Source organism: Budorcas taxicolor, chromosome 14 (genome assembly GCF_023091745.1).
Source record: "Budorcas taxicolor isolate Tak-1 chromosome 14, Takin1.1, whole genome shotgun sequence".
Lineage (NCBI taxonomy): Eukaryota > Metazoa > Chordata > Mammalia > Artiodactyla > Bovidae > Budorcas > Budorcas taxicolor.
This window is the reverse complement of record NC_068923.1, coordinates 4,996,066-5,009,482: the sequence shown is the minus strand read 5'-3', so window position 1 is coordinate 5,009,482 and position 13,417 is coordinate 4,996,066. Positions and strand designations below refer to the sequence as shown.

At 42.1% G+C, this 13,417-nt stretch overlaps 1 protein-coding gene across 1 annotated transcript in view; it reads left to right on the top strand.

The window, feature by feature from the left end:
* COL19A1 (collagen type XIX alpha 1 chain) overlaps positions 1 to 13,417 on the top strand; it is a 439,982-nt gene that overhangs the window by 39,415 nt on the left and 387,150 nt on the right. Inside the window, exons 4-5 of the mRNA XM_052652029.1 lie at positions 10,343 to 10,466; positions 11,968 to 12,243. Coding sequence (XP_052507989.1) covers positions 10,343 to 10,466; positions 11,968 to 12,243 — 400 coding nt within the window. The remainder of the gene's footprint in view (positions 1 to 10,342; positions 10,467 to 11,967; positions 12,244 to 13,417) is intronic.

The following is a 13,417-nucleotide window of genomic DNA, read 5'->3' as shown; positions in this document are numbered from 1 at the left end:
CACAGAGAATATAACCAATATTTTATAATAGTAACCATAATAAGATTATAACCTTTAAAAATTGGGAATCCCTATATTGCACACCTGTGAAATGGCAACCCACTCCAGTGTTCTTGCCTAGACAATCCCAGGGACAGCGGAGCCTGGTGGGCTGCTGTCTATGGGGTCGCATAGAGTCAGACACGACTGAAGTTACTTAGCAAGCAAGCAAGCAAGATATACTGAAAATCAACTATATAACTTATACTGTACACCAAGTCAACTCACAGAACTGAAGGGAGAAATAAACAATTCAACAGTAATAGTTGGAGACTTCAATACCCCATTTTAAAAATCAATAGAACATTAGACCAGAGATTAGTAAGGAAATAGAAGCCTTGAGCAAATCTACAAGCCAATTAGACCTAACAGACTGTAGAACATTCCACCCAACAACAGAACAATACACATTTTTCTCAACTGCACTTTCTCCAGAGTAAGCCATATATAATGTTATAAAAAGCCATATATAATTGTTATTAAAAGGACTGAATCCTTCCCACTGTTATAGGATTTTAAAAGCAATCCCATTCCTAATAATACTTTCTCCATTGATAACCTTGAGTTCTAATTTTGTCCAGGCACTGTATTTACCTACTGTCTCCCAATTTATATCATTTCCTTTTATTTTCTGTGAATGTTTTTCCTCTACTGATTTCAAAAACCAATTTGGGCATGAAATTCCCTTTTACCATCTTTATAAACCTCTGTGGGCATTCAAGAAACATTTGTGCACATCCAAACTTTGCTAACTAGCAGTCGTTGATTTGGTTTTGCACGATGTTGGTCTGGACAGTGTTTATGAACAATCAGAAATAGTTGCCAAAATTAAAACTCTAAGCTTTTCAGAAAAACAAATCTGGGTTTTTGGCTTGTCTTAAAAAAGTGGGCTGAACTGGCAATACTGGACCTGTTTCCCTATATGGTAAGAGCTGGCTGAAGCTAATTAGCAACTGTTCCTTGGATGGGCTGGGCTCTACATTTCCCTTAGTCTACATGTGTGTCCTCTACATGAGGACAGCTACCAATACTGTTAGCAACTCACTTTCTCTATTTACTTTTCTTATAGAATTCTTATGGAGAAAGTGAAAATTTCTTATATGCACACTTTTATTCATGCTAGAAAGTCTAAAGCTAGACTTAGAAGGGGCCATGTGTTGTTTTTGTTTTCAGATATTTAAATCTGAATTACGTTCATAAACTGACTCCTTTAATAGTATTTATTGAGCGCCCACCTTGCCTACTATTCTAGATGCTGGTGAATAGGATAGACAAAGAACCTCAGGAAGCTTACATTCTAGTTTCCTGGCTGGGCTCTAAAGCCATGTGGTTGTGACTCTTGGTTTATATCAGTGAGGGAAGGATGTCTTCAGTGTTTAAACCTTCAGAAGGATGGAAGATAGTGAGGACTGAGAAGAGACCAGTGGGTTAGGTGATTGGGAATGATTTATTTCATAGGTGGGGGGAAGGGGGGTTGGTTCTTGACTGATTTGATTAGTTGTACTCAAAGGACATTAAAGACAGATCAGCACAGAGACATCTGCCATCGTGCTGATCAGAAGCTAGTAACAGAAACAGACACTTTCGAAGTCAACATTGTGGGTTCTTAAACATGATGCCAGGTCTCTCCTTCTGTCCTCCTCACTCTGGGTGAGATTTTTCAGTTGGGCAGCCATGCTGACCAGAGCTGACCCTATAGAGTGCCCCCTTTTATTCTTCCCACTGTCTTGCAGTCTCTTCAGCAATCTTACTGGCTGCTTACTAGCGACAGCCCTGCAGTCTGTGTTGGAATAGGTGATGTGCAGGGAGCTAAAGGTCCCAGCCGCCCTCTGACACCCATCAGTCACTATGTGGCTAAGGTGACTGGCACCATTACTGAGATGTGAACAAGGCTACCTGGGAAGCACCAGCGCAGAACCACCAGCACGTGGCCATGTACACAAAGATTGCAAGCTCCTAATGACTTCCCATGTCAGAAAGAACTCTGCATCAGAAGTCACAGGAAATGGCCTGCGGCTCCACTCCCTTGCTGCTAGCCATCTGGGTGACAGTGTCCCTGGGTGAAGAGTGAGGAAAGGAACTCCGAGTCGTCTGGACTCCAGCATTGCTTGTCTGGAGGGGGTACTCACCCTGGATCTGCATGGGGGCGGAAAGTGGCAGGGGCTGCAGTCCTGCCATGTGGGAGCTTGGGTGGGGAGGAGGAGCTCAAGGACCACGCCCTGGGACACACTTCTCTGGGGCTGGACTCTGGGGACAGTGGCTCAGGTCACTGTCCTATGGGGCCAGAGCCCACGTCCCAAGCATGCCGGGTCTGGAGTGTGGAGGAAGGAGACAAGCCCCAGGATTGGGTCGCCAGGGCATCCCGCAGAACCACCATGCACCCTGTCCCTCGGACGTATGTAGCTCCATTCTGGCCAGTCCTCCCTGAGCACAGTCTCTGCCCTGGGCAGCTTGGGAAAGACCCTGCTCTTCCACTCCCTTGATCATTGCTCCCTCCTCGGTCTGCATCGAGCGTAAAAGGGCCTTCTCAGGGCATGTCAGCCAGGCCTTCTGCCTGGCCTTCAGCTGCCACGGCACCTCCAGCCTCTCCTATGACCCCAGTGACATCTTCCTGCAGAATTCAGTTCACTGTAGCCACTGTGCTGTCCGGTGGGTCACTTGACCTCATGGTGACCATGGTCTCGCCCACAGCATTTTCAACTTGCCTTCTTCAAGAGTTACCTGAAGAACCCTTCGCAAGGCCAAGATTCGGCCTAAAATCTTTGTCAGATCCCACCTGACAGCTGGTCCTCAAGTGGCTCAAAGGTGCTCGGGACTTGGGCACTTCATGGAGGGGTGCACAAAGAGAGTGCCCAGGGTTGTCAGTTTTCTTACTAGAGGAGATTTAGGCACAGGAATGGTGGAAACTGAAAGAGAAGGAGGTCATCTTTTTAGTGCAAGTATAGAGTGACAGATAGTGCTTCAATATTCCACATGCTCCAAAATAACCAGCTTGCCAATGTCTGGGTGAGAAGGATGTAATAAAGTTTAAAAGGGGGTTATCTTTTCCTTATTTCATTGTTTTACAACACTCCAATTAAAGGGAGAGACAAAAAATAAAAACGAAACAAACAAACAAAAAATCTGGCAAGCTTTCACAGCAGGGATATTTCTAGAATTTCAAAGGAGAAATTTCTAATGGGTTCTGTGAACAGTACAAATCCCAAAGTTATTCCATTTGGAGATAAGTGCATCTGGTTCTTATATTAACTTCTTTTAAAAGTTAATTAATTTATTTTAATTGGAGGTCTGACAGAATGTGGTCCACTGGAGAAAGGAATGGCAAGCCACTTCAGTATTCTTGCCTTGAGAACCCCATGAACAGTATGAACAGGCAAAATGATAGGATACCGAAAGAGGAACACCCAGATCATTAGGTACCCAATATGCCACTGAAGATCAGTGGAGAAATAATCCAGAAAGAATGAAGGGATGGAGCCAAAGCAAAAACAATACCCAGTTGTGGATGTGACTGGTGATAGAAACAAGATCTGATGCTGTAAAGAGCAATATTGCATAGGAACCTGGAATGTCAGGTCCATGAATCAAGGCAAATTGAAAGTGGTCAAACGAGATAGCAAGGGTGAACATTGACATTCTAGGAATCAGTGAACTAAAATGGACTGGAATGGGTGAATTTAACTCAGATGACTATTATATCTACTACTGTGGGCAGGAATCCCTCAGAAGAAATGGAGTAGCCATCATGGTCAACAAAAGAGTCCAAAATGCAGTACTTGGATGCAATCTCAAAAACGACAGAATGATCTCTGTTCGTCTCCAAGGCAAACCATTCAATATCACAGTTATCCAAGTTCATGCCCCAACCAGTAATGCTGAAGAAACTGAAATTGAACGGTTCTATGAAGACCTACAGGACCTTTTAGAACTAACACCCCAAAAAGATGTCTTTTTCATTATAGGGGACTGGAATGCAAAAGTAGGAAGTCAAGAAACACCTGAAGTAACAGGCAAATTTGGCCTTGGAATACGGAATGAAGCAGGGCAAAGACTAATAGAGTTTTGCCAAGAAAATGCACTGGTCATAGCAAACACCCTCTTCCAACAACACAAGAGAAGACTCTACACATGGACATCACCAGACGGTCAACACCAAAATCAGACTGATTATATTCTTGCAGCCAAAGATGGAGAAGCTCTATACAGTCAACAAAAACAAGACCAGGAGCTGACTGTGGCTCACATCATGAATTCCTTATTACCAAATTCAGACTCAAATTGAAGAAAATAGGGAAAACCACTAGACCATTCAGGTATGACCTAAATCAAATCCCTTATGATTATACAGTGGAAGTGAGAAATAGATTTAAGGCCCTAGATCTGATAGATAGAGTGCCTGATGAACTATAAATGAGGTTCGTGACATTGTACAGGAGACAGGGATCAAGACCATCCCCATGGAAAAGAAATGCAAAAAAGCAAAATGGCTGTCTGGGGAGGACTTACAAATAGCTGTGAAAAGAAGAGAGGTGAAAAGCAAAGGAGAAAAGGAAAGATATAAGCATCTGAATGCAGAGTTCCAGAGAATAACAAGAAGAAATAAGAAAGCCTTCTTCAGCGATCAATGCAAAGAAATAGAGGAAAACAACAGAATGGGAAAGACTAGAGAACTCTTTAAGAAAATTAGAGATACCAAGGGAATATTTCATGCAAAGATGGGCTCAATAAAGGACAGAAACAATATGAACCTAATAGAAGCAGAAGATATTAAGAAGAGGTGGCAAGAATACACGGAAGAACTGTACAAAAAAGATCTTCACGACCCAGATAATCATGATGATGTGATCACTAATCTAGAGCCAGACATCCTGGAATATGAAGTCAAGTGGGCCTTCAAAAGCATCACTACAAACAAAGCTGGTGGAGGTGATGGAATTCCAGTTGAGCTATTTCAAATCCTGAAAGATGATGCTGTGAAAGTGCTGCACACAATATGCCAGCAAATTTGGAAAACTCAGCAGTGGCCACAGGACTGGAAAAGGTCAGTTTTCATTCCAATCTCAAAGAAAGGCAATGCCAAAGAATGCTGAAACTACCGCACAATTTCACTCCTCTCACATGCTAGTAAAGTAATGCTCAAAATTCTCCAAGCCAGACTTCAGCAATACGTGAACCGTGTACTCCCTGATGTTCAAGCTGGTTTTAGAAAAGGCAGAGGAACCAGAGATCAAATTGCCAGCATCCGCTGGATCATGGAAAAAGCATGAGAGTTCCAGAAAAACATCTATTTCTGCTTTATTGACTATGCCAAAGCCTTTGACTGTGTGGATCACAATAAACTGTGGAAAATTCTGACAGAGATGGGAATACCAGACCACCTAACCTGCCTCTTGAGAAATCTGTATGCAGGCCAGGAAGCAACAGTTAGAACTGGACATGGAACAACAGACTGGTTCCAAATAGGAAAAGGTGTACGTCAAGGCTGTATATTGTCACCCTGCTTATTTAACTTATATGCAGTGTACATCATGAGAAACGCTGGACTGGAAGAAACACAAGCTGGAATCAAGATTGCTGGGAGAAATATCAATAACCTCAGATATGCAGATGACACCACCCTTATGGCAGAAAGTGAAGAGGAACTCAAAAGCCTCTTGATGAAAGTGAAAGAGGAGAGTGAAAAAGTTGGCTTAAAGCTCAACATTCAGAAAACGAAGATCATGGCATCTGGTCCCATCACTTCATGGAAAATAGACGGGGAAACAGTGGAAACAGTGTCAGACTTTAATTTTTGGGGCTCCAAAATCACCGCAGATCGTGACTGCAGCCATGAAATTAAAAGACGCTTACTCCTTAGAAGAAAAGTTATGACCAACCTAGATAGTATATTCAAAAACAGGGACATTACTTTGCCGACTAAGGTCAAAGGCTATGGTTTTTCCTGTGGTCATGTTTGGATGTGAGAGTTGGACTGTGAAGAGGGCTGAGCGCCGAAGAATTGATGCTTTTGAACTGTGGTGTTGGAGAGGACTCTTGAGAGTCCCTTGGACTGCAAGGAGATCCACCCAGTCCATTCTGAAGGAGATCAACCGTGGGATTTCTTTGGAGGGAATGATGCTGAAGCTGAAACTCCAGTACTTTGGCCACCTCATGTGAAGAGTTGACTCATTGGAAAAGACTCTGATGCTGGGAGGGATTGGGGGCAGTAGGAGAAAGGGACGACAGAGGATGAGATGGCTGGATGGCATCACGGACTCGATGGACATGAGTCTGAATGAACTCCGGGAGATGGTGATGAAGAGGGAGGCCTGGCGTGCTGTGATTCATGGGGTCACAAAGAGTTGGACACGACTGAGCAATTGAACTGAACTGAGTCAAGGATATGGTTTTCCCTGTGGTCATGTGTGGATGTGAGAGTTGGACTGTGAAGAAGGCTGAGTGCCGAAGAATTGATGCTTTTGAACTGTGGTGTTGGAGAGGACTCTTGAGAGTCCCTTGGACTGCAAGGAGATCCAACCAGTCCATTCTGAAGGAGATCAACCCTGGGATTTCTTTGGAAGGAATGATGCTAAAGCTGAAGCTCCAGTACTTTGGCTACCTCATGCGAAGAGTTGACTCATTGGAAAAGACTCTGATGCTGGGAGGGATTGGGGGCAGGAGGAGAAGGGGACAACCAAGGATGAGATGGCTGGATGGCATCATGGACTCGATGGACGTGAGTCTGAGTGAACTCCGGGAGATGGTGATGGACAGGGAGGCCTGGTGTGCTGTGATTCATGGGGTCATAAAGAGTCGGATACGACTGAGCGACTGAACTGAAGTGAACTGAACTGAACTGGGGGCTAATTACTTTACAATATTGTAGTGGTTTTTGCCATACATTGATATGAATCAGCCATGGGTGTACATGTGTCCCCCATCCTGAACCCCTCTCCCACCTCCCTCCGTATCCCATCCCTCAGGGTCTTCTCAGTGCACTAACCGTGAGCACCCTGTCTCATGCTTTGAACTTGGACTGGTGATCTACTTCACATTTCTCAAATCATCTATTCTCTCAAATCATCCCACCCTCTCCTTCTCCCACAGAATCCAAAAGTCTGTTCTTTACATCTGTGTCTCTTTTGCTGTCTCGCATATAGGGTCATCATTACCATCTTTATGAATTCCATATATATGTGTTAATATATTGTGTCAGTGTTTCTCTTTCTGACTTACTTCACTCTGTATAATTGGCTCCAGTTTCATCCACCTCATTAGAACTGATACAAATGCATTCTTTTTAATAGCTGAGTAATATTCCATTGTGTATATGTATCACAGCTTACTTATCCATTCGTCTGCCAATGGACATCTAGGTTGCTTCCATGTCCTGGCTATTGTAAACAGTGCTGTGATGAACACTGGGGTACATGTGTCTCTTTCAATTCTGGTTTCCTCATTGTGTATGACCAGCAATGGGACTGCTGGGTTGTATGGCAGTTGAATGAACAGGCTGGTCTGTCTTTGCTGTTGGTGGATGCGGCAGCTTCCAGCTCCTCTGGAGCTCACCTCAGAAGGTCGCTGCCACTTGCTGGTCCACTGAGGAGAGTCCTTTGATTTGGCTGAAAACACAGCAACCTGCTGATTTGGTGAGGCTGTATCACGTGATGGTCATTGTGGGAAGGAGTGGGCTGAGCATCCTCATGAGAGCAGAGAGCGATGCTTCCAGGATGGCTGACAACTGAGGCCTATGACAGTGTAGGTGTTCCCAGTACTCATTTAAGAGGTTTGATGGATATATACAGGTAACATTAATATAATGCTGTAGTGAGGATGGAGAGCGCTTTGTCTGTTTTACAGCAGGGAAGAGGATGAAGATATGCATATATTTGTAAACCAAGATAAGAGGGGTATTGGTGAGGGAGAGGTGGGAGACATAAATGGAGTTTGAACATCTAAAGTACAAAAATGGCTGTAGAATGGGCGATGAAGCAACAGAGAAAGAGATGATACATTCTTGGAAGACAGGAAGCAGTGGAGTCACAAGCACTGAGAGGAGGAAACTGCTAGGTGGGCGCTGTTGGCACATAGGCCAGGGTGCTTCCCCAGGCACCAGGAGAGGCTCAGCCCAGGGAGGAATCAGAGAGCCTCTGTGGACGCTGGAAAGGGTGTGTGTGTGTGTGTGTGTGTGTGTGTGTGTGTGTGTGTGTGTGCTTGTGTGCATGCACACATGTGTGATGAAAATGAGATCCTGGGTTACTTCCTCATTCATCATCCAGCCAGACAAGAGAGCCAGCTAGCCTCCAGGCCGGGGGTAAGCAGATTAGTGAAGAAGGTAAAACTAGAGTCTGTATCTGTCTATATACAGACCTCTGAGGTTAAAGCGTCTGCCTCCAATGCGGGAGACCTGGGTTCGATCCCTGGGTCGGGAAGATCCCCTGGAGAAGGAAATGGCAACCCACTCCAGTATTCTTGCCTGGAGAATCCCACAGACGGAGGAGCCTGGTAGGCTACAGTCCACGGGGTCGCAAAGAGTCGGACATGACTGAACGACTTCACCACCACCAGTATTCTTGCCTGGAGAATCCCACGGGTGGAGGAGCCTGGTAGGTACAGTCCACGGAGTCGCAAAGAGTCGGACACGACTGAGCGGCTTCACCACCACCACCACATATACAGACCAACCTCCTTTTATTGTGTTTCACTTTCCTGTGCTTCACAGATATTGCTGATTTTTCTTTTTTTCCATATTGAAGGTTTGTGACATATGTGTGTTGTCAGATGATGGCTAGCATTTTTTCTTAGCAATAACATTTTATGTACATTTTTAGATATAATGCCAGATATAATAGAGTACAGTATTTTGTAAATACAACTTTTACATACACTAGGCAACCAGAAAATTTGTGTGACTCACTTTACTGTGATACTCACTTCATTCCAGTAATCTGGAACTAAACCTGCAATATTCCTGAGGTGTGCTTGTGTACATGTATGAACATATACGTATATGCATAATATGCATGTATGTGTATTTAACCAAGTAAGAACTTTAGGCCAGCATAGCTTTTTCATATTTTTTCCTGATTTCCTTACTACATGTGACTTTGTCTCTAACACAAAGTGTAAAACCAAAGTTTCAGAATTCTCCATAAGTTTGGTTGTCAGTTTCAGTGGAGCTTGGTGTGATATTCCCAGTGTCTGACTCTTTGCAACCCCATGGACCGTAGCCTGCCAGGATCTTCTCTCCATGGAATTCTCCAGGCAAGAATACTGGAGTGGGTTGACATTCCCTTCTCCAGGGAATCTTCCTGATTCAAGGATTGAACCTAGGTGTCCTGCACTGAAGGCACATTCTTTACCATCTGAGCCACCAGGGAAGTCCCAGTTAGTAGTTACTATCTCAATATATGATATTTTATCTATATAAACAACCTCTGGCTGTGTAAGCCTCAAGAGAATTTGCATCTGCTACTCATGATTTTTTAAAAGAAAAGCAAGATTCCTGCCTTGCAAAGTTTTTATATACAATGTGGATAAGTTTAAAAGTCAGCATGAAGGAATGTGTTTCTCCATGTTTTCCAATGAAAATCTAAATATGATGTGTGTTCACTGTGAATTTTTTCCCCAAAGTTTCTTCATGGATCCAGTGAGACCAGTATTTTGAAACAAGATTGAGGCAAAAGTATACTTGGACTGTCTTTAGGCTTCTCTCTGCTACCTAGGAAGAATTTGCATATTTTTATTTCCTATAAGAATGAAAAAATGAGCTAAAATGCCTTTATGATATTTAGTTTCAGTCTTAAATTGATACCTAGGAAATCAGAATTAGGAATTTATTTTGCAAGAGTTTAATGTGGTAAAACTTCTTTGGAATAATATACATGTAATTGTTAATAGTGTTCTTTAAAATCCCCTGTACTTCTCTCTACTAATAAAACCAGGAGGTATCATTTATTTTCTTTATAAGTGTCTACTGTCTGCAAGACTGCAGTGAATTCCAAGATTCTATGGGAATATCTTGTTGAGTAAAGACATATCACCCCACAGTACGATAGTCTGAAAGTTGCTCACTTTTACATACCTCAAGCTTTAGCAACACTTTATCAGGAAATTTATAAAAAGAGACAGAACAGGATAAAAATTCCATAAGTAACTGCAGGTGTGACTGTTTCCATATTCATTAGGTAGATAACTGTAATGAGTTATAAATTCATTGAGAAAATACAGCTGAGATATTGAGTTGTAGAAACGTTCATACTGAGATATTCTGTCTTTGCCTCCTTCAGTTTCCAGACAACGGTTCTTTGTTTTCCTCCCACAGTAAGATATTTCCCAAAGGCCTTCCTGAGGAGTTCGCCATAGCTGCCATGTTTCGGGTGCGAAGGAACGCAAAGAAGGAACGGTGGTTCCTGTGGCAGGTTTTAAACCAGCGTAACATGCCACAGGTAAGGGTGGAACCAGAGAAGTATGCTGATGAGTGTTCTCTCTTGAAACTGTGGAAATAAATTTGGGAGCAGACCTCATATCGGAGTATTCTTTTAGAGGAATCATCCACAGGAAATGCAAATATTCTTAGAGTTCGGGGTGGTGGGTGGTGTCTCACCGAGATACATAATTGGCTAGCCTGGTGGGAGAGACAAGATTAGAGTTTTGTTTTGTTTTGTTTTCTGGATTCCTGTTTTGTCTGAAGACACTCAAACTGACTGCCCTTTCTTTACAACTGCTTCATTGACACCACGTGTATCTCACTAACAACTTTATCTCCTACCATTTCTGATATTTCCTATTATATATTTAAAAGCTGTTAATTGTTTCATCTGACATCCCTAATGAATTAGGGATTGAGATATAAATATTGATTCCATCAATAGAAAATAATTGAACACATGCTAGATGCTAGTTAGTGACAAAATAAGAAATTGGCAAAGCATGATTCCTGTTCTCAGGGAGCCTAAGGTCTGGGGATGCCACATTGGAGCACGATCGCAGGGTAGCGGTGGCCGAGGACAGTTTGGAGTTGGGTGAGAACTGTGGGCGTGTGGAAGAGACAATGCCCCCAAATGGGCCACGAAGGGAGCAGGGATCTAGGAACACTTGTGAGAGAGGTTGGTCAGAAAGGAAGGGAGCAGGTAGTCCAGGGAGTGAAGGTAAACATCACGGTTACTGATGGGCATCATCTATCTGTGTTTATTTCTGTACATATCCATCAGAATGTTTTTATTACCATATGTGAAATAGATTGCCACTCCAAGTTCAATGCATGATACACGGTGCTCAGGGCTGGTGCACTGGGATGACCCAGAAGGAGGGGGTGGGGAGGGAGGAGGGAAGTGGGTTCAGGATGGGGAACGCGTGTACACCCATGGCTGATTCATGTCAATGTATGGCAAAACCCACTACAATATTGTAATTAGCATCCAAAATAAATTAATTAAAAATTTTTTTAATGTTTTTCATTTTACTGATCTTTTATATCTGTTATTATAGTCACAATTTTATGATGGAAATATGACTTGAACAGGAAGAATATGCACTCTGAAAGTGTATTTTCTCTGCACCATGCAAATCATCAAAGATTAAAGAGATTGATCTCAGTTTCCATGCTAAGGGAAGTGATCATCTCTTATTCTTTTTAAATTAGTAACATTTAATTCTTGAATTACTTATACAGAGTTTTTTATATATACACACACACATATATACTCCTAGATGTCCTCTTACAAAAGGAGCATACTACACTCACCAAATACCACATATTTAAATCATTTTTGTAGCTGGATGTTTACTGTTCTTTTATGTTAAGAAATCTGATGGAAACAAATGTCATTTAGAACATTTTACTGAGTGCCCCAGTTCTACTAACATGAAACTTGAGTTTTTATTTGTATCTTTAATAATTTTTAAAACTGAATTTCAAACATTTAAAGATAATTTGCATTTTTGCAGGTTTCTGTAATAGTTGATGGTGGAAGGAAGGTGGTGGAATTGATGTTCCAAGCTGCCGAGGGAGATGTGTTGAACTACATTTTTAAAAATCAAGAACTCCGTTCTTTGTTTGATCGTCAGTGGCATAAACTTGGCTTTGGTATACAATCCCAGGCCATTTCACTCTATGTGGATTGTAACTTAGTTGCAAGTCGGCATACTGACAGAAAGGGTACCGTGGACTTCCGTGGACGGACTGTTATTGCTGCCCGAGCTTCAGATGGCAAACCTGTGGATGTGAGTTGTGAACTAGTAACTTATAAATTTAAAGAAAATGTCTTATTAAAACCTTTTGCCTTTAATAGCTATATATTTCTTTCTCAACGCTGCTTAATTTGCTATCAGATGTGTGAAGCATAGCGATGTATTTCCAGTCATATTTTCACATATATTATTTTCTATTTGTTTTCACTTATTTTTCTCTAGCCTGTGAATTTGAATGAACTAGGTAGTGCCTTAAAATAAAGTTATTGAAATTAAATGTTAGTAAAAATTAAAAATATTATACAAAACTAAGCTTGATCTGGGCTTCCCAGGTACTTCAGATGGTAAAGAATCTGCCTGCCATACGGGAGACCTGGACTCAATCCCTGAGTTGGGAAGATCCCCTGAAGAAGGGAATGGCAACCCTCTCCAGTATTCTTGCCTGGAGAATCCCATGGACAGAGGAGCCTGGTAGGCTACAGTCCATGGGGTCGCAAAGAGTCGAACATGACTGAGCGACTAACACATACATACACCTAAGTTTGATCTAAGTTCATATGCTTTGAATAGAAAGACTGGAAAAAGATGAAGTTAAGTGGTTCCAGATTATCTGAAGTTTACATTCAAGAACAATAGGCTATTTATTCATCCTCAGATTCAGAAGTGTTTGTATTGCAGACTATTTTTCATTAATTTATAATGGTTTTTCAGAGTTCTGTTGGATAAAAGGGGAGGGGAGGTATATCTAAATTTGATGACTTCATGTGATCTTATGGGTGGAATGATGGGAAAACCCATACAAATAATCTGAGAGCAGACCACCAACAGGAATTGTTAACACAAAGCACTTCACAGTTAGGTTTTATTTAAAAAGTATGATTCTGTGCAAGTACATGTTTGGCTAGCATATTACTTTGAAAAGTTTCTGTGGAAGGCATCAGAGATAGATGACAGATAGATATACAGACAGATATTACATATGTATATATCTCAAGTAAAATATTGTTTTTAAACTGTCTTCTCTTAGAGACAATGAACAAACCAGTGAGAAGGTCTTAACTAGGGTTCACTGATGATTATTAAAATAGGATAGAGCAGAGGCCAGTTCTGGAGATAAGACATTTTGGCATCAGAGAGAGTGAGCTTGCTTGAGGATCAGAAAGATGGGGTTTTAAATTGTAGCTCATCCTCTTAGCTTTTTTGACCT